At 43.9% G+C, this 19,060-nt stretch overlaps 1 protein-coding gene across 2 annotated transcripts in view; it reads left to right on the top strand.

Moving 5' to 3' along the window:
* Positions 1-4,120: 4,120 nt before the first annotated feature.
* The window catches only part of CNNM2 (cyclin and CBS domain divalent metal cation transport mediator 2), a 127,120-nt gene continuing 112,180 nt past the window's right edge, over positions 4,121-19,060 (top strand). For both annotated transcript variants that reach the window (XM_044298443.1, XM_044298442.1), the window contains exon 1: positions 4,121-5,713. In XM_044298443.1, coding sequence (XP_044154378.1) covers positions 4,249-5,713 — 1,465 coding nt within the window. In that variant the 5' untranslated portion in view covers positions 4,121-4,248. The remainder of the gene's footprint in view (positions 5,714-19,060) is intronic.

The following is a 19,060-nucleotide window of genomic DNA, read 5'->3' as shown; positions in this document are numbered from 1 at the left end:
CCCCCTCTAATGTGCCAGTAACAAGAGCTCCCCCCTATTGTGCCAGTAACAAGAGCCTCCCTAATGTGCCAGTAACAAGAGGTCCTCCTAATGTGCCAGTAACAAGAGGCCCCCCTAATGTGCCAGTAACAAGAGCCCCCTAATGTGCCAGTAACCAGAGCCCCCCAATGTGCCAGTAACAAGAGCCCCCCCAATGTGCTAGTTACAAGAGCCCCTAATGTGCCAGTAACAAGAGCCCCCCCCCGAATGTGCCAGTAACAAGAGCCCCCATAATGTGCCAGTAACAAGAGTCCCTCCTAATGTGCCAGTAACGAGAGCCCCCCTAATGTGCCAGTAACAAGAGGCCCCCCTAATGTGCCAGTAAGAAGAAGCCCCCTAATGTGCCAGTAACAAGAGCCCCCCTAATGTGCCAGTAACAAGAGGCCCCCCTAATTTGCCAGTAACAAGAGCCCCCTAATGTGCAAGTAACAAGAGCCCCCCTAATGTGCCTGTAACAAGAGCCCCCCTAATGTGCCAGTAACAAGAGGCCCCCCTAATGTGCCAGTAACAAGAGACCCCCCTAATGTGCCAGTAACAAGAGCCCCCCTAATGTGCCAGTAACAAGAGCCCCCCAATGTGCCAGTAACAAGAGGCCCCCTAATGTGCCAGTAACAAGAGGCCCCCCTAATGTGCCAGTAACAAGAGCCCCCCCTAATGTGCCAGTAACAAGAGCACCCCTAATGTGCCTGTAACAAGAGGCCCCCCCTAATGTGCCTGTAACAAGAGGCCCCCCTAATGTGCCTGTAACAAGAGGCCCCCTCTAATGTGCCAGTAACAAGAGCCCCCCTAATGTGCCAGTAAGAAGAGCCCCCCTAATGTGCCAGTAAGAAGAGCCCCCCTAATGTGCCGGTAAGAAGAGCCCCCCTAATGTGCCAGTAAGAAGAGCCCCCCTAATGTGCCAGTAAGAAGAGCCCCCCTAATGTGCCAGTAAGAAGAGCCCCCCTAATGTGCCAGTAACAAGAGGCCCCCCTAATGTGCCAGTAACAAGAGCCCCCTAATGTGCCAGTAACAAGAGCCCCCCTAATGTGCCAGTAAAACTATTGTACATATAAAAACAAACAAAAAAACACTTACACTTACCTCCATGTCAGCGATGCGGTGCCGGCCTCTTCCGGCCTGTGTCCCGCGCTGTACGACTCAGGCGGCCTAGTGCCTGCAGCCTATCAGAGGAAGGGACACTCCTCTCCTCTGCCCGTTCACATTTGCAGCACAGCCATCTGTATCGACATCCTGAGGACGGCGGGGGCAATTGCCCCGTTGCCCCCCCCCTCCCGGATCTGCCAGTACTGAACACGCCTATGGCTGTATATACTGTATTATAGGAACAATGTAAACAATGAAGGAGTTAAAGAGGGACTCCCATCTGGACATCTGGGGCTACCTGTCTTATCCAGGAGGTACCAAATGGGGCTGCGTTCTCGACTTGTGGATATGCTATAAATATCCAGATAGGAGTACCCCTTTATTGGCTGTGAGAAAGGTGTCAGAGCACACAGGGGATCGAGGATTGCTGTCTATGGGGCTGAGTAGCCAAAGACTGGTCAGAGGGTCCATAGATAAACAGATAGATAGATAATAGACAGACAAATAGACAGTCAATAGAAAAAGATAGATAGACAGACAGACAGACAGACAGACAGATAGATAGATAGATAAAAAAATATAGAAAACTGTAGACAATGGAAATATGTGATGTATATACTGTGTTATGGGAACAATGTAAAAGAACAATATTTGGACTTTAACAAATTCATTTGACCATTGAATGGCAGCATTGTACGGACAGTATCAGGCAGTGATATAACAGCACTATATGGTTGCATTATTTCAATATTGTATGTCACTTTTATTTGGACACTGTCAGTTTTTTTTAAGCACTGAGTGGCAGTGTTCTTTATGCACTATGTAGTAGTATTATGTGGATACTATATGGAGGTATCATTTATGCATTGTATGGCGGTATTATTTGGGCACTGAATGACTCATTGACTAGCCCGTCTGGTCTGATCTCACACAAGAGAATCTTTAGCACAAATTGCTGAAAGAGTTAAAGGGGTATTCCCACCTGGCATATGCACAGCGTGGCTACCTGTCCGTTCTTGGAGGTGCCAAATGGGGCTCCGTTCTTGAGTTAGAAGTAGGTCTCAGTAATTGGACCCTATCCAGGTGGGAGTACCCCTTTAATGTTGGCTGTAATAGAAAGGTGTCAGAGCACACAGGGGATGGAGGATTGCTGTCTATGGGGCTGAGTAGCCACAGACTGGTCAGAGGGCACATGCTGATCTATGGACGCCTCTGAAAGTGCCTACAATGGGCACATCAGCTTCAAAACTGGACCATGGAGCAATGTCAGGTGACGAGGTCCGATGAGCCATGTCCCATTTTTCATCATGCCCACTTACCTGGGGAAAAGATGGCATCAGCGTTCATGTGGATACTACATGACAGGTATCACCTACCTAAACCTGGCCTTTAAATTCCCCACATCTCAACCCAATGTAACACCTGAAGGGTGCCCTGGGAAAACCAATGCAATACATGGAGGGGCCACCTCACAACTTGGTGCCAGATACCACAGGGCATCTCAACCCAATGTAACACCTGAGGGGTGCCCTGGGAAAACCAATGCAATACATGGAGGGGCCACCTCACAACTTGGTGCCAGATACCACAGGGCATCTCAACCCAATGTAACACCTGAGGGGTGCCCTGGGAAAACCAATGCAATACATGGAGGGGCCACCTCACAACTTGGTGCCAGATACCACAGGGCATCTCAACCCAATGTAACACCTGAGGGGTGCCCTGGGAAAACCAATGCAATACATGGAGGGGCCACCTCACAACTTGGTGCCAGATACCACAGGGCATCTTTGGAGGTGATGTGGAGTCTATAGCTTGATGGGTCAGGGCTGTATGGACAGCAAGAGGAGACCTACACAATATTAGGAAAGTATCATGTCAAACAGGTGCCTGGGGCTATAGCATGTGCACAGGGTGCACTGCCGAAATGTGCCAGGGACTGCCCAACCTTCCTTAGAGAAGAAGAACATCCAGTGTCCAGAGCAGCCACCTCTCCCTCACCAATAGGGACCTCCTCTGGGCAGGACAGTCTGTTTGGCGCCCTCTGCTGGCTGCACTACAGAGAGTCAGGTCAGACTGCAAATATCCCAAATACTAAAAACAAGAGGGATACAAGCACATGGCGAAAAGATAAGGAAGGGGGGGGGGGGGGGGGAGAGAGAGAGAGAGAGATAATAGATTGATAGATATGAGAGAGAGAGAGAGAGAGAGAGATAATAGATAGAATACAGATAGATAATAGATGATAGACAGAATACAGATGGATGAGATGATAGATAGAATACAGATAGATAATAGATAGATATGAGAGAGATGATAGATAGAATACAGATAGATAATAGATAGATAGATAGAATACAGATAGATAATAGATAGATAGATAGAATACAGATAGATAATAGATAGATAATAGATAGAATACAGATAGATAATAGATAGATAGATAGAATACAGATAGATAATAGATAGATAGATAGAATACAGATAGATAATAGATAGATAGATAATAGATAGATAGATAGAATACAGATAGATAATAGATAGATAATAGATAGAATACAGATGGATGAGATGATAGATTTTAGACGCTGATGTGTGTAGTATACCTGCTATACGTATATGAAGTATGTGTGATGATCAGACACGTATGAGATGAATGACTTATGCAAGACAGCACATGCTGCTTGTCGCTGCTGTCACATTACGCTACATGTCACGATATAGGTGATCTGTCACCTCGTAGCAGATGTGATGTCACCGGAGACACCAGCACGGCTCATCTGCCGAATAACTGTCTCACTACACCACGCTTGACACGCCTCCACAACATAACCACGCCCCCTCCATCCAATGGGATCCCGTTTCAGCTCTTCTCCCCCTTACCTGTCAATAATCCCCGCCTCTCGTGCCTCCCGATTGGTCGGCCAGCATGTCACTCAGGATAGACTAGTTCACCTCGGGACTCACTTGCCGCTTACTGTCAGAACCCGGACAGGTGTCGAACTAGGCGCGGGGGCTTTGCCGCCGGTCCGGGCATGAAGGCAATAGTAGACTGGATGTAAGCCCCTCTTCCCCGCTCTCTCTCCCCCCTCCTTCTCCTCCTCCTCCCTCCCTCCCGGACCAAAGATGGCGGGCGGCTCCATCACACTGCCCACTGTCAACATGGCGGCGCGCAGTCACGGCCGGGTCCTATGTCTGGTGATGATGATGTTGCTGTCGCTGAGCAGTTGCCTGGCCGCCGAAGAGGAGGACGCCGAGACTGTTATTATCGGGCTGCGGCTGGAAGACACCGACGACGTATCGTTCATGGACGGCGGGGCGCTGCGGGTCAGCGAGAGGACCCAGGTGAAGCTGCGGGTCTACGGGCAGAACATCAACAACGAGACGTGGTCCAAGATCGCCTTCACCGAGCACCCCCCGCCCTGGGTGACCGGAGGGGGACCGGATCTCGGCGGCGGCCGGGAGGGCTTCTACCCCTGCGGGATCCGCACGTCTGACATGCTGATCCAGCACCACATCGAGCTGAGCCGCAGCAGCTCCGGCATCGTGGAGATCGAGATCAAACCCCTGAGGAAGACGGAGAAGAGCAAGGCTTACTACCTGTGCACCTCGGTGTCCAGCCCCCCTCCGAGCCCTGGTGCCCACCAGCCCTGGACCGAAACCACCTGGGTCTACCACTCTGGAGATGACACCAGGGTCATTGTGGTGGAGGAGAAGAAGTTCCTCCTGCCCTTCTGGCTCCAGGTCATATTCATCGCCCTCCTGCTGTGCCTATCTGGCATGTTCAGCGGCCTCAACCTGGGACTCATGGCCCTGGACCCCATGGAGCTAAGGATCGTCCAGAACTGTGGCACCGACAAAGAGAAGAATTACGCCAAGAGGATTGAGCCGGTTCGCCGCCAGGGCAACTACCTGCTGTGTTCCCTGCTGCTGGGCAACGTGCTGGTCAACACCACCCTGACCATCTTGTTGGACGATATCGCCGGTTCGGGGCTGGTGGCCGTAGTGGTCTCCACCATTGGCATAGTCATCTTCGGCGAGATAGTGCCCCAAGCCATCTGTTCTAGGCATGGCTTGGCAGTGGGAGCCAACACAATCTTCTTGACCAAGTTCTTTATGATGATGACCTTCCCCGCTTCTTACCCGGTCAGCAAGTTGTTGGACTGCGTCCTAGGACAGGAGATAGGGACGGTGTATAATAGGGAGAAGTTGTTGGAGATGTTGAGAGTGACTGACCCTTATAATGATCTGGTCAAAGAGGAGCTCAATATTATCCAGGGGGCTTTAGAGCTCAGGACCAAAACGGTAGAAGACGTCATGACCCCGTTAAGAGATTGCTTTATGATGGCTGGAGATGCCATCCTGGACTTTAACACCATGTCCGAGATCATGGAAAGCGGATATACCCGCATCCCAGTCTATGAAGGGGAAAGGTCCAACATTGTGGACCTCCTCTTTGTCAAAGACTTGGCCTTTGTGGACCCTGATGACTGCACGCCTTTAAAGACTATCACCAAGTTCTACAATCACCCTCTACACTTTGTCTTCAATGATACCAAGCTAGATGCCATGCTGGAAGAATTCAAAAAAGGTGGGAGCTCCTGGTACGGTGGTGGGGGGATGAGATGTAGATGACACCTGTCTCGTCTTTTTACCGTCTGAATTACTAGACATGTCCAAACATCTAGAAGTCCTAGACTTAGGGTAGGTTCACATGGAGTTTTTTAGAGGAGGGTTTGAGTTAGATTTTCTTGCAGGTTTTTCAGCCAAAGACAGAAGTGAATTCGAAGGAAAACAGGAATATAAAGGAAGGACTTGTACTTCTCTTTCCTGCTGAAAAACCTGAAGGATAATCTGCCTCAAATCCTTCTCCAAAAAACCCTGTGTGAACCTACCCTTACAGTGTGTTGACCCCTTTATGTTTTCCCATTCTGTAGGACTATACTGAGTAGTCCCTTGCTAGCTTGATGTAAGTAGCTAAGTAATGTTGATCATAATGTCGATGGTCCTAAAAGAAAAAAATTAACCCTATCCATTGAAATCAACAAATTGCATGTGGTGCAACATTTTGATGGATGTTGACGCCTAGATAGACACCTCCAGGATATTTAGCTGTCAGACTGGTTGTACGGACTGGTCATTGGTTGTCTATATGTAGATAGTTTTCATTGATTTGGTTATTCAGTTAGTTAAGAGCTTAGGGGCACATGAAATGCAGGTAGTTGGGTCTACTCCCATGTTTTTGCTTTGAGACCGCTACAGTGTTGGGTCAGGGAGTATCCAAGTAGAGAATGAATGGACTCTCATTGATTTATGTGCAAAATTCCTGCAGAAACTCCTTAGCGCTGTCCAGCATGGCTCTGCAGTCAAGATCCTTACCCAACTTTACTATTTCCCAGCCTCACATATGCCTGTAGGAGGCACCTTCTACATTGCTGCCCCTTCCATATTTGACATCTCCAAGATCTTGAAGGTGCAAAAAGGTGCATTTCTAGGTTAACGTTAGTTGGAGTGTTACCTGGAAAGTTTTATTTATCACGTTCTAAATATCTTGGATTTTTTTTTTTTTTTTTTTTTATGTTTTAGGCTGCAAACCCACAGTCAACAGCTTGATTGATTGTTTCTTGACCTCACTCGCCCTTCTTGATTGTTGTAGACTTTCTTACTAAAGCTGAAAGTCAGCATTTTTCAAAAGTGCATCTTACAAGATGAGCTGCTAGGATCGTTAACATGTGATGCTAAAGCTATGACTATAGAAGCTCTGCCTGTGGGCATCTTGGAATAGAAGGAGGCTAGAAATGATGGGAGTGATTTTCCTCGAGGAGAATGATATCTCCTAGAGAAAGCCATTCATAAAACTTGCTTTTTTATTTTCCCTATGGTCTTCAAGCAGGTCCTAGGTTTCTACAACTGGTGGGACATATTTCCTCCATGTGGAACCAATTTTTAACTTGGACATACTGGGTATTGTCACTTATAAAAAGATATAATGTCTGTGACTACATGGCAATGTCGCAAATGTCACTCTGCTAGCCACACCTCATAATAGAGAATGTGGTCATACAAAAATCCAACAGGTTTGTATTTCTGATTACTCTCAGATTGCTGAAACATGCTGGTCAGAACGTGACCATATTCTCCATCATTTGATGCCGTGTTGTCCCAGGACTACTAGTGGACATGTAAAATGAAAAGTTATTCGTTTTGGTGTAATTGTAATGATTTCATGAAGGTAAGCTAGTCCAGATTGTATCTACAATCTAGAATGTCATCTTTTCCTGGCCAAATCTTTGCATTGGTGGCCACCGCTATATACAATGTGCTGATATCAGTAGATGTAGAGGGTGAGAACATTTTACCATCACATGGGCATGACACTGGCAACAAAATGCACAGTAGTCAGCCGATAGTAGTGAGACCAACATGGCGCTCGCGTTTCTATGGTCTGTAAACCACAGACAAGACTTTCTCACACCGCGCTGTCTGCAGAGATGAAACGCGAGTTATAATAGACAAGTGATTGTAGAGCATATGAAATTTCAGAAGTTCTGAAGAACTCATGAGTGGACAAAAGGTTTGCAGTTAAAAGTCAAAGACCATTTCCACTTCAGGAATTCCTCGTTCTAACCTAGTCCGAGTCTTCAATTAAAAAACAAATGTTTAGAAGTTCAGTTTCTTAGAGAGTTGGGTGCCTGAATTACACGTTGACCTATTGATGCAGTTATACAGTTCCGATCCTTAGGGTACGCCCACACTTTTAGTTTTTTTTTATGCAGTTTTTGAAGCCAAAACCAGCCAGGAGTGGATAAAAAAAAAAAAAGGTAATAGCTGTCATTTATACTTTTTCTCCTTTTATGATCTTCTCCTGGTTTTGGCCTTTAAAACTGCATTAAAAAAAAAACTAAACGTCTAGCCTTACCTTCAGGTGATTAAGTAGTTCAGGATTGAGTGACAACTCTTATTTCATCTGTCATAGCGGTGTAGGAAAACGGGCAAGTAACGTTCTTGTGCTGGAGATCATTGACTGCTGGTGGAGTCAATGTCCAGGGTGCCTTATCATATGGCGACATTGAGGAGAAGTCCTCAAGGTAAGAAGCTAGGGCACTTCAGTGGCCCTTCTACTTCCACCATGTCTAAAAAGTTCCATATAGTACAGTATGGCTTCAACCTTATAGGGATAAGGTTGAAGCCATACTGTACATGCATTTTTTTGAGCCCAAGCCAAGCGTGGATCCAAAAGAAGTAGGTCCTTTCTTTCTAGTTCCATTTTTTAATTCACTTCTGACTTTTTTTTTTAAAAAAACTGCATTTAAACTGCATTTAAAACTGTCTGCATTTAAAACTGTCTGTGCTTCCAGCCTAAGACAAACAACATGGTGAATTTAGTCAAGGCAATATATTCTCCTCTAAATTCCACAGATCGGCAGAATCGGCTCCGCTGCTGCTTCGAGATGCATACGTTGAGCACACTTTGCTTGCCAATTTAATCTCCTGTTTGTGCTCGTCAGGTAGAAAGACAACACAATAAATCTTTACAAGGTGCTAATTTTAATTACATCGTTCCAACATCAGCAGTTCTAAGAAGTCCTCGCCTTGTGGTTTTCTTCTGTATTGCTCTTATTTTCTTCATTTTACCTTAGATTGCGGTATTGGAGTAGCCTGCATGATAAAAGTGGTATGCCTTAAAGCGGAAGGAATTAAATAGTTTGGCCATTGGGGATTAAATACAGAGTAGTGGTAGTATGATCTTTTTTTTGATAGACTTTTCGTTAGGTTGCCTGTATTGTTTACTCAAAATACTTTTTTTAAATTATTTATGCAGAATTTTTCTGGTTTTGTAGTAGTAAAGGTCTACATAGCTGCAGAACCAGAAGGATGCCCCGTCTGATAATTGGAGGGAGATGAGAGAGCATGTCTGGTGGCAGTGAAGCGATAAAAGGCTTACATACCGATTTTGTCTTCAGGGTACAGGGGAGAGGTCAGACTCTCCCGTAAACCTATGAAGCCAGGTGTGTGGGAAAATGTCCCTGTAGAAAGGTAACTATTGTCCATTCTGATGAGCATCTGAATTCTTTGTAATTGGAACATGTCTTGGAAGTTTGGAGAAAATGATCCCCTTTACACCCTACTTCTGAATTCTCTTAGTAGGTGGTTCCTTGACTTAGGTGGTTATTTCTTCTGGTGCTAGAAGGTCCTTCACTCCAGCTGGCCTCAATTTTTCTATATTAAAGAGGACCATAGGTTTACTGTAAATATTTAAAAGTCCCTCTTCTTTCTGATTTATACTTTTTTTTTATTTTTTTTATTTTTTTTTCCTTCCTTTTTTATTCTTTCTCCACCACCTGGTTCCCGAGCTATGGGCCCCATACATCAGTGGTTTTCCAAGGTAGCTGTCACTAGGACTGATCACCCGAGGGGGGGCCAGTCAGCACGGATAGTTGTTTTCTTGCTTCAGTCTGCAGTAAAGGCACCAGGAAATCCAACTTACCTGGATGCAGGACTGGAGCTTCTCTTGAGCAATGTTGGTGGAGGAGGTCTTCTCCTTCCTAGCTATCTGTGTGTCTGCTCCCCGATGCCTACCCTGCTGAGCTAAAGTGAGGACATAGAGTGATCATGTGAGATATACCTTATTACAGTGGTCCTCAACTCCAGTCCTCCAGGCCCACCTGTCGGTCATGTTTTCAGGATTTCCTTAGTATTGGGGTTAGCTGATATAATTAGTGTCCATCCATTATGACTTACCACAGGTATTCATTCTGTGGGATACTCCTAAATCCTGACCGGCAAGTGGGCCCTGAGGACTGGAGTTGTGGAACCCTGCCTTATTAGATATATTTCACAAGATCACAGAGAGCTTGCCCCACTGACAATGTCCACTCTAAGGGTCCAATCACATGTCCGCAAAATGGGTCTGCATCGCAGAACGGGTGCGGACCCGTTCATTTTCAATAGGGCTGCAAAAGAAGCGGAGAGCACACTTTGAGCTGTCCGCATCTGCACTTCCGTTCCGCGGCCCAGCAAAAAAAATAGAACATGTCCTATTCTTGTCCGCAGCCACGGACAAGAAAAGGCATTTCTATCATAGTGCCGGCCTATGCGGTCCGCAAAATGCGGAATGCACATGGCCGTGTCCGTGTTTCGCAGATCCGCAATTTGCGGACGTGTTAACACCCTAAATGGACATCATTGGAGAGATGAAGATCGCTATTCATCACTCGCCACTCTTGGAAGAAGATTTCTGGTGACCGTCCCTGTGGTAAACCACCGGTGCATTTATATATTGAGCACCAGAAATAAACTGGTCCATATCTTGGCGGTGGTTCTCTCATGTGAAGCCTTGTTCAGTTTGTTTGGCAAGGACTGCGTGGACTCGAGTACCTGTAGATCTGTAACCTAGTATTGGTGGTATGATTATAAGGTAGTTAAGAGGTTATGCCATGACTAATGTAAAAAAATGAACATCAGTCATATAGTACAGGACAATCTCTTTCTAACAAAGCTTGAACCAGCCCTGTACCTCACATGGATCCAGAGATCTCCACCTTCTTTTCTCTGCTAGACACTCAAGGTAAGTGTCTTTTGTGCTGCAGCTCAGGGGGCGTGTCCATTCTGCTGCCTCTTTCTCCCTATATCAGCTCAGGAGGCAGTAAAAGGATGGAACTGAGCACGTGCGGCCATCTCAGTGAGCAGGACAAAGAAATAAACAGCAGGTCGCGCTATACAGATACATTTTATTGAATAACTGCAATTACAAAAGTATTCAGCTCCAGGAGCTGGTTTGAAAACTGTAGAAAATATTTCATAGGAAACCCCTTTAAGTTGCTGAGAAATAAATATTATTCTTGAAGGGGTTTTCCAACCCTTTACAAGTGATGGCCTACACTCAGGATAGGCTATCACTTTCTGATCGGTGGGGTTCTGACAACCTGCACCTCGCCGATCCTCCGTTCTGCCTTGTCGCCGGTTCAGTGGACGCAGCTGGTAACTGCAGCGCTGCTCCCATTCCCATTTCTTGAGGTCCTGCTGATGCTTCCTCACAAACTATGGCCTATTTGACTAGTCCACGCCGACTGACAAAATAAAATAAAGGGTTGACTGATGTTGTATGTCCATTTGGATAAGTTAGTATACCGTATAGTAGGTAGGTGTAGGTTGGGGTAGTCTGCCTGATGGTTGGTAGAACTTAAATGGTAGAATACTTCTGCACGTCAATTTTCAGTCCCTTCTGTTCAGATGAGAAGAAACATGAGACAATTGCATAAGAAACCCTGGAGATTCAGGAAAGGCAAAGGTGAAACGTGCAGTAACCGGAAAGTTTGAGCTTATGTCTATACTGAAAGGGGAAGATTAAAGGGGTTGTCTCACTTCAGAAAATGGCATTTATCATGTAGAGAAAGTTAATACAAAGGCACTTACTAATGTATTGTGATTGTCCATATTGCTTCCATTGCTGGCTGGATTCATTTTTCCATCATATTATACTCTGTTCGTGTCCAGAGTTTACGACCACCCTACAATCCAGCGGTGGTGGTCGTACTTGCACACAATAGGAAAAAGAACAGTCCTCTCTGGTGACCAGGACCGTGGGAGCACGCATAGGCACAATGTGCAGCAGCTCCTGTCCCTCTCGTATCTGTGCTGTAGTGGTGGTCGTAACCTCTGGATACGAGCAGTGTATAATGTTATTGAAAAATAAATCCAGCGAGCAAAGGAGACAATATGGACAATCACAATACATTAGTTAGTGCCTTTGCATTAACTTTCTCTACATGATAAATGCTATTTACTGAAGTGAGACGATGCTTTTTAATGGTCACTGTCCTTTATGTATCTTATCAGAGAAATATGCCTTGTTCTCCAGTTATCTGCTGTATCCCCCATGCCCACCTTTTTCTAAACTAAGGCCTGTATTACACCAACAGATTATTTGACCAATTGCTGTCCAATCAGACCAATGGTTGATGTGTGTACCAAAAGATCTGTGTGTGTAACTGGCCATCTGACCAATGATTGGTCAGAAAATATGTTGGCGTTATTACGGCCCTTACTTTCCTTTTGTGAGCTCCATTGGGGACAGCAAGTGATGATGTCTGTAAAGCACTGTGGAATATGTCAGCGCTATATAAATGAGTAAAGTAAACAAAATAAATCTATGGAGAGGGGATGGAGGAGGTGTAGAGAGAAACAAGCATACTGACACAGCCATGAGTCTGCAGATTTAGCAACTAATAGTAAGTTTTCTGTCTCACCCCAAGTGCTTTATTCACATCTATACTGCTCAGTAATGTAAGTCTTCTGAGTGACTGACAGGAGGCAGTGGTGACGGGTCCTCTGTACGTAGTTGGATTGTCTTTCGCTGCCACATTACTTGAAGGTTCATTGGCATACATGTCAAGGATGTGACTATGGTTCTCACAACATAAAGGCTTGCTCAGTTTCTTTGGAAATGACAGCTCGGATACGTGGACTTTAGATCTGAGACCTTATGTTGGTGATATAATAGTGAGGTATTGCACGGCGGGCTGATCGGGCGGGTGTGGGAGCTGCGCTCGCCCGATCACTGCAGGGGTCCGGCAGTCCCTGGTAGCCGGGCCCCTGCTGGATCCACCAACATCGCTGTTTAAAGCGATGCCGGCGAATTAACCACTTGTATGCCACAGTCAGCGCTGACCGCGACATAGAAGTGGTTTGCGGTGGGTAAAGGAGTGCATCGGGTCCCTGCACTGCTGTGGCAAGGACCCGATGTGTGACAACGCAGCCTGATGTCGTGCAGAGGCTGCCCAATGCCTTGCATGGCATCGGGACCTGCCTTCTACGGGTGCCGAGGAGATCCAGCCTCAGGCTGCGTCTCCTAGGCAACCTGTTAGTGTAGGACACTGAGTCATACACTAACAGACAATGCATTACAATACAGATGTATTGTAATGCATTGCAGAGGGGATCAGACTCCCAAAAGTTGAAGTCCCAGAATGAGACAGAAATAAAGTTTAAGAAAAAAAGTACATAAAAAGTGTTTTTCAATAAAAAAAAATAGTTTCAAGTAAAAAAAAACCAAAAAAAAACCTTTCCCCTGATCTTATAATAAAAAAAAAGAAGAAAAGAAAAAACACACATATTAGGTATCTCCGCGTCTGTAACGACCGGCTTTATAAATCTATCACATGATCCACCCCATCCGATAGACACCATAAAAAAAAAAGCAAATTGTCACCTTACATCACAAAAAGTTCAACACCAAGCGATCAAAAAGGCGTACGCCCACCAAAATAGTACCAATCTAACAGTCACCTCACCCCCTCAAAAATGAGCCACTACATAGGACAATCGCCCAAAAAATAAAAAAAACTATGGCTCTTAGACTATGGAGACACTAAAACATGATTTTCTTTTGTTTTAAACATGCTTTTATTGTGTTAAATGTAATATTTTTTTTTTTAAGTATACATATTGGGTATCTGCGCATCCATAACATCCTGCGCTATAAAAATACCACATGACCCAACCCCTCAGATTAACACCGTAAAAAAGCCATTTTTTTGGTCACCTTACATCACAAAAAGTGTAATAGCAAGCAATCAAAAAGTCATACGCACCCCAAAATTGTACCAATCGAACTGTCATCTCATCCCGCAAAATGATACATTTAGACAAAGAAATTTTTAGAAAAATATGGCTCTCCAAACATGATTTTTAAAATTTTTATTTTTTTTGCAAAAATATTAGTGTTTAAAACTTAAATACTACATTCAACAGTATTCCTTTTAAAGGAACACTCTTGGAACAATGTATGCATCTGTAAAAACCTTCTCTATAAAAACATCACGTGATTTAACCCCTCAGGTGCTCATTGTAAAAAAAAAAAAAAAGATGTCAAAAAGTCATTTTGTAACTTTACATCACAAAAAGTGTAATAGCAAGCGATCAAAAGTCATATGCAACTGTCATCTCATCCCGCAAAAATCATACCCTACCTAAGACAATCGCCCAAAAAAATAAAAATAAACTATGGCTTTCAGAATGTGGAGAAACTAAAACATGATTTTTATTTTTTCAAAAATATTAGTGTATAAAACTTAAATGAAAATATAAAAAAGTATACATATTAGGTATCTTCCCGTCCGTAATGACCTGCTCTATAATAACACATGATTTAACCCCTCAGGTGAACACCGTAAAAAAAAAAAATCAAATAAAAATGGTTTCAAAAAGCCATTTTGTCACCTTACATCACACAAAGTGTAATACCAAGCGATCAAACAGTCATGAGCACCCCAAAATCATACTAATCAAACCGTCATCTCACCCCTCAAAAAATGAACCCCTACCTAAGACAATTGCCCAAAAAAAAACAAAAAAAACTATGGCTCTCAGACTATGGAGACACTAAAACATGATTTATTAATTTTTTGTTTAAAAAAATGCTGTTATTGTGTAAAACTTTAATAAAAAGTATACATATTAGGTATCGCTGCGTCCGTAACGACCTGCTCTCTAAAAATATCACATGGCCTAACCCCTCAGGTGAACACTGTAAAATAAAATAAAATAAAACTGGGTAAAAAAAGCCGTTTTATGTCACTTACATCACAAAGTATAATACCAAGCGATCAAAAAGTCATATGCACCCTACAATAGTACCAATCAAACCGTCATCTCATCCCGAAAAAAATGAGCCCTTACATAAGACAGTCGCCCCAAAAAAGAAAAAATAACTATGGCTTTCAAAAATGCTTTATTATGTAAAACTGAAACAAACAACAACAAAAAAGTTGTCATATTAACCTGCTCTATAAAAATAGCTCCTGATCTAACCTGTCAGATGAACGTTGTAAATAACAAAAATAAAAAACTGTGCCAAAACAGCAATTTGTTTTTGTTACCTTACCTCACAAAAAAGTGTAATATAGAGCAACCAAAAATTATCTGTACCCTAAAATAGTACTAACAAAACTGCCACGTTATCCTGTAGTTTCCAAAATGGGGTCACTTTTTTGGAGTTTCTACTCTAGGGGAGCATCAAGGGGTCTTCAAATGGGACATGGCAGCAAAAAAAACAGTCCATCAAAATCTGTCTTCCAAAAACCATATGGGGTTCCTTTCCTTCTTAAACAGCAGTTTATGACCACTTATGGGGTGTTTCTGTAAACCACAGAATCAGGGCAATAAATATTGTTTAGTTTGGCTGTTAACCCTTGCTTTGTTACTGGAAAAAAAATTATTAAAATAGAAAATCTCCAATTTCATCTCCAATTTCCATTAATTGTTGTGGAACACCTAAAAGGTTAACAACGTTTGTAAAATCAGTTTTGAATACCTTGAGGGGTGTAGTTTGTAAAATGGTGTCATTTTTGGGTGGTTTGTATTATGTAAGCCTAACAAAGTGACTTCAGACCTGAACTGGTCTTTAAAAAGTGGGTTTTGGAAATTTTATGAACAATTTCAAGATTTGCTTCTAAACGCAAAATTTCCCAAAATGATCCAATCATGAAGTAGACGTATGGGAATGTAAAGTAATAACTATTATATGAGGTATCACTATCTGTTTTAAAAGCGGAGAAATTGAAATTTGGAAAGTTGCGAATTTTAAAAAAAATTGGGTAAATTTGGTATTTTTTTTATAAATAAAAAAGAAATATTTTGATTCAAATTTACCACTGTCATGAAGTACTATATGTGACACATATAAAGTGACACATGTCAGATTTGCAAAAATCTGTCTGGTCCTTAAGGGGTTAAGGAGCTCTGAAATTAATACTACAGGATTTTCCCCATTTTAACACGTCTGAATAGCCAACATGACTGGTCGTAAGGGTCAAATTGGTGAGACGTGGAAGAAGAGCATACAGAACTTTTTGGATACTTCCATGTCTTTCGTCTAGTTTACTGAGGACCAAAATCATAATGTTCTGGAGATTATGCTTAAAAAAAAATATATATATATATCATTAATCCTGGAGAACCCCTTTAAGGCCACCTGCACACGGGGCGGCAGTGTGGCAAAGTGTATGAGATTACACAGATCTCATGTACACTTTACAGATTTTTTTCCATGCGGCAATTGACCTGCCCTGCGGATTTCCAAATCCGCAGCATGTCAATTATGTTTGCAGTTTTAGCAGCGGATTTTACCCCTTTCAATGAAAGAGATCTCCGGCAAAACCGCACCAAAATCCGTAATTAGACATTGCATATTTTTGGTGCACGGAAATTTGTACAGATCCTATGTGCGATGACATTGGGGAGGCAAGGATTGGTCAGGTGATGGAAAGTACTGATAACTGCCTCCATTCAGCGGACGGACCTTTGATGGGCCATTAAATATGACCATATCAGTTATCATACTTGGCACTGCCAATCAGACTTGAACAGCGTTTTCCCCTTGTGTAAGAAATGACACCCTTTCATGGACTCTTGTTTGTTCCAAGTTTCTACCTCTGCTCGTCTTTATGGATGGTACGCCGTGTAGACTGGTGTGAACTTCCCTTTGTACCAGTCTATCTCGGTTCCTGATATGGAATGTTCTGAATATCTCTGGACGCGGGGGTAAGGCTGCAGTTCTCTGCCGTACAGCTGGCACAAAAAAAAAAAAAAAAGAGGATTTTCGTAAGAAAGGCACAAACAAAGCCTGCATGGTTTTGGCTGGTTATGTAATTAAGAGGCTTACACGCCTGCCGGGTTGTAGCTCGGCGCAGCTGCAAATGTGGGGCAAATAGTTTTACTGTCTGATGGGAGTGCTGGTCAAGCACGTCTCTGATTGCCCTGTGCAAGTAGCGTCAAGAAAAAATATGGAGGGCATGTGTTGATGCCGTGTAACCCACACGTCAACAGCTCTGCATGGTGTCTTTTCAGTAAAGTAATACTAGGTTGGGAATTTTAAAGTTGTGACTCTGCCTAATGCCACTCCTGTTAGCAGACACGAGCTGCTAGTCTGCAAATAGTCCTAAAAACCACTGTCCGGTGCAGGCAGGTGTGGGGAATCTCTGATGCTTTACCTCTAGATTGGTAGAGCTACCATGCACCAGTAACCAGCATCTGCTATGGGGCAGGATGTAGTGTTGTTCCATGGTGGTGGCATGACCGTCCAGCTCAGCTACAACCCTGTGAATTAACATTTCGTTGACCTGGATTTTAGGGAGCCCAAGTGTTCTTTGGAAGTTGGTCAGATAATGCCTAAAAGGCTGCAGCATCAACACTTTATTCAGCATGCGCGATTCAGGGGCGATGAAGGCACTGGTCAGGAGCTGAAACGTGTAGCCACTCAGTAAAAGATTGTTGTACTTCTGGATCCTACAATCTTTTCAGCAGTCAAATCTATTGTTTCCTCCACATCCATCATGCAAAGAGGTATCTCCCAAGAAAGAGAAGCATCTTGCCAGCGCCACCTATGAGTCAAGATCCGACTTTCAATGCCTAATCCGCTTCCATGACATAACACCCAGCCAGCCAAAATCCTACTCCGTACTAATGAGTGGCAAGCACCCCGAAACAGCTGTCTGTGGATGGATATCTGGTTTGGCTATATTCCCTTGTTCCTCGACCAAAGCTTATTGGAAAGTCGGATCTTGCCTCCTAAGGGGCCACTTCCAATAGGTGGTGCTGGCGAGATGGTTCTCTTAATAAATTCCTCTTTGCATATTTGTTATATTTCTTATATTGCCAATAAGTCTCCATAAAGGACCAGTCTCTTTAAAGGGGTATTCCCATCTTGGACATTGGGGGCATATCGCTGATGGGAGTGCTGGTCAAGCACTTCTTTGTGACGTGTGCAAGTAGCGTCAAGAAAAAAACATGGAGGGCGCACGTGATGCCGTGAAACGCACACGCCGATGGCTCTGTATGGCTTCTCGCGCCTTTTGTACGCCTGTATGGTACTGCCGAAAATAGCCGAGCCCTGTCTTGGCTGTTTCAGTAAGCCCCACAAAATGGGGTGGAGGCTGCTCTTGAGAGGAGCGCTTCCCATTCATTTCAACAGAACTTCCAAAAATAGCAGAGCGCTGTGCTCGGCTATTTTTTGCAGTCCCATAGAAATTAATGGAGGGTGGCTGCGCATGCGCGGTGCACCCTTCGGCACTTTGCAGGCTCCGTCCTGCACCTATCAAACATTGGGGACATATCCTGCCTAAGCCGCTCCACATCCATAGCTAAGGATAGGATGATGAGCGGTTGGTTTAATTTGCCGTTGGTGACTCCCTGTATTCGGTTGTACCCTTAGGCGGCACTATATATTTATTTTTTTCAGATGCACATTTTATAGAAATGAACGCAAGTGTTGATAGATTTCGAATAACTGCTGGCCGAATATCCTTATGGACCCTGCCTACGGGAAGAACAGAAGACCGATAAAATTTTAATGACCTGATTACATTTACCATAACGCTATGGCCTTGGGTGAAAAATCTTGAAGGATGCTAATGCAAGAGGGAACGTACAAATGATTGAATGCAGAATTTCCCAGCTTGTGATCTCGGCATAGCAAGTCTACGTTGCATACATATAATAGGAGCGCTTGCGCCGTGTGCCAGGTTTTAATGATATTCCTGTCTGAGCACCAGTGGGATAAATACTGGCTCAGTCAATTACACTAATTCGTTTGTACTCGTACAGAGATACTTAGATCTAAGATTTTTAGAAATGCTTAAGGAAACGCTGGAGAAACAAAGACGTTCTCTGTCAAATCTGTTTGCGAGTAGCGACTCCTACATCGGGAGTGTTCGTGCCCTGGAGATATTAATACTAGTCCAATGCTGAGCAGAGAAGGTTACAGTTTATTACACTCGTCGGTTTTAGTAAATGACAGTTCTGGAGCTTTTATTTTTATGACTCTGTGTTGTCTTCCTTCTATTCCTTGAGAATGGTCCCAGTAAGCGGACCGAAACGTCGTACGGGTGAATGAAGGGTCTCACATTTTTCACCATCTGGAAGAGCTGCGGTTTCTTAA

Source organism: Bufo gargarizans, chromosome 6 (assembly GCF_014858855.1).
Source record: "Bufo gargarizans isolate SCDJY-AF-19 chromosome 6, ASM1485885v1, whole genome shotgun sequence".
NCBI classification, from domain to species: Eukaryota; Metazoa; Chordata; class Amphibia; order Anura; family Bufonidae; genus Bufo; species Bufo gargarizans.
Note: the sequence above shows the minus strand (reverse complement) of the source record. Positions and strands in the feature narration are given on the sequence as shown.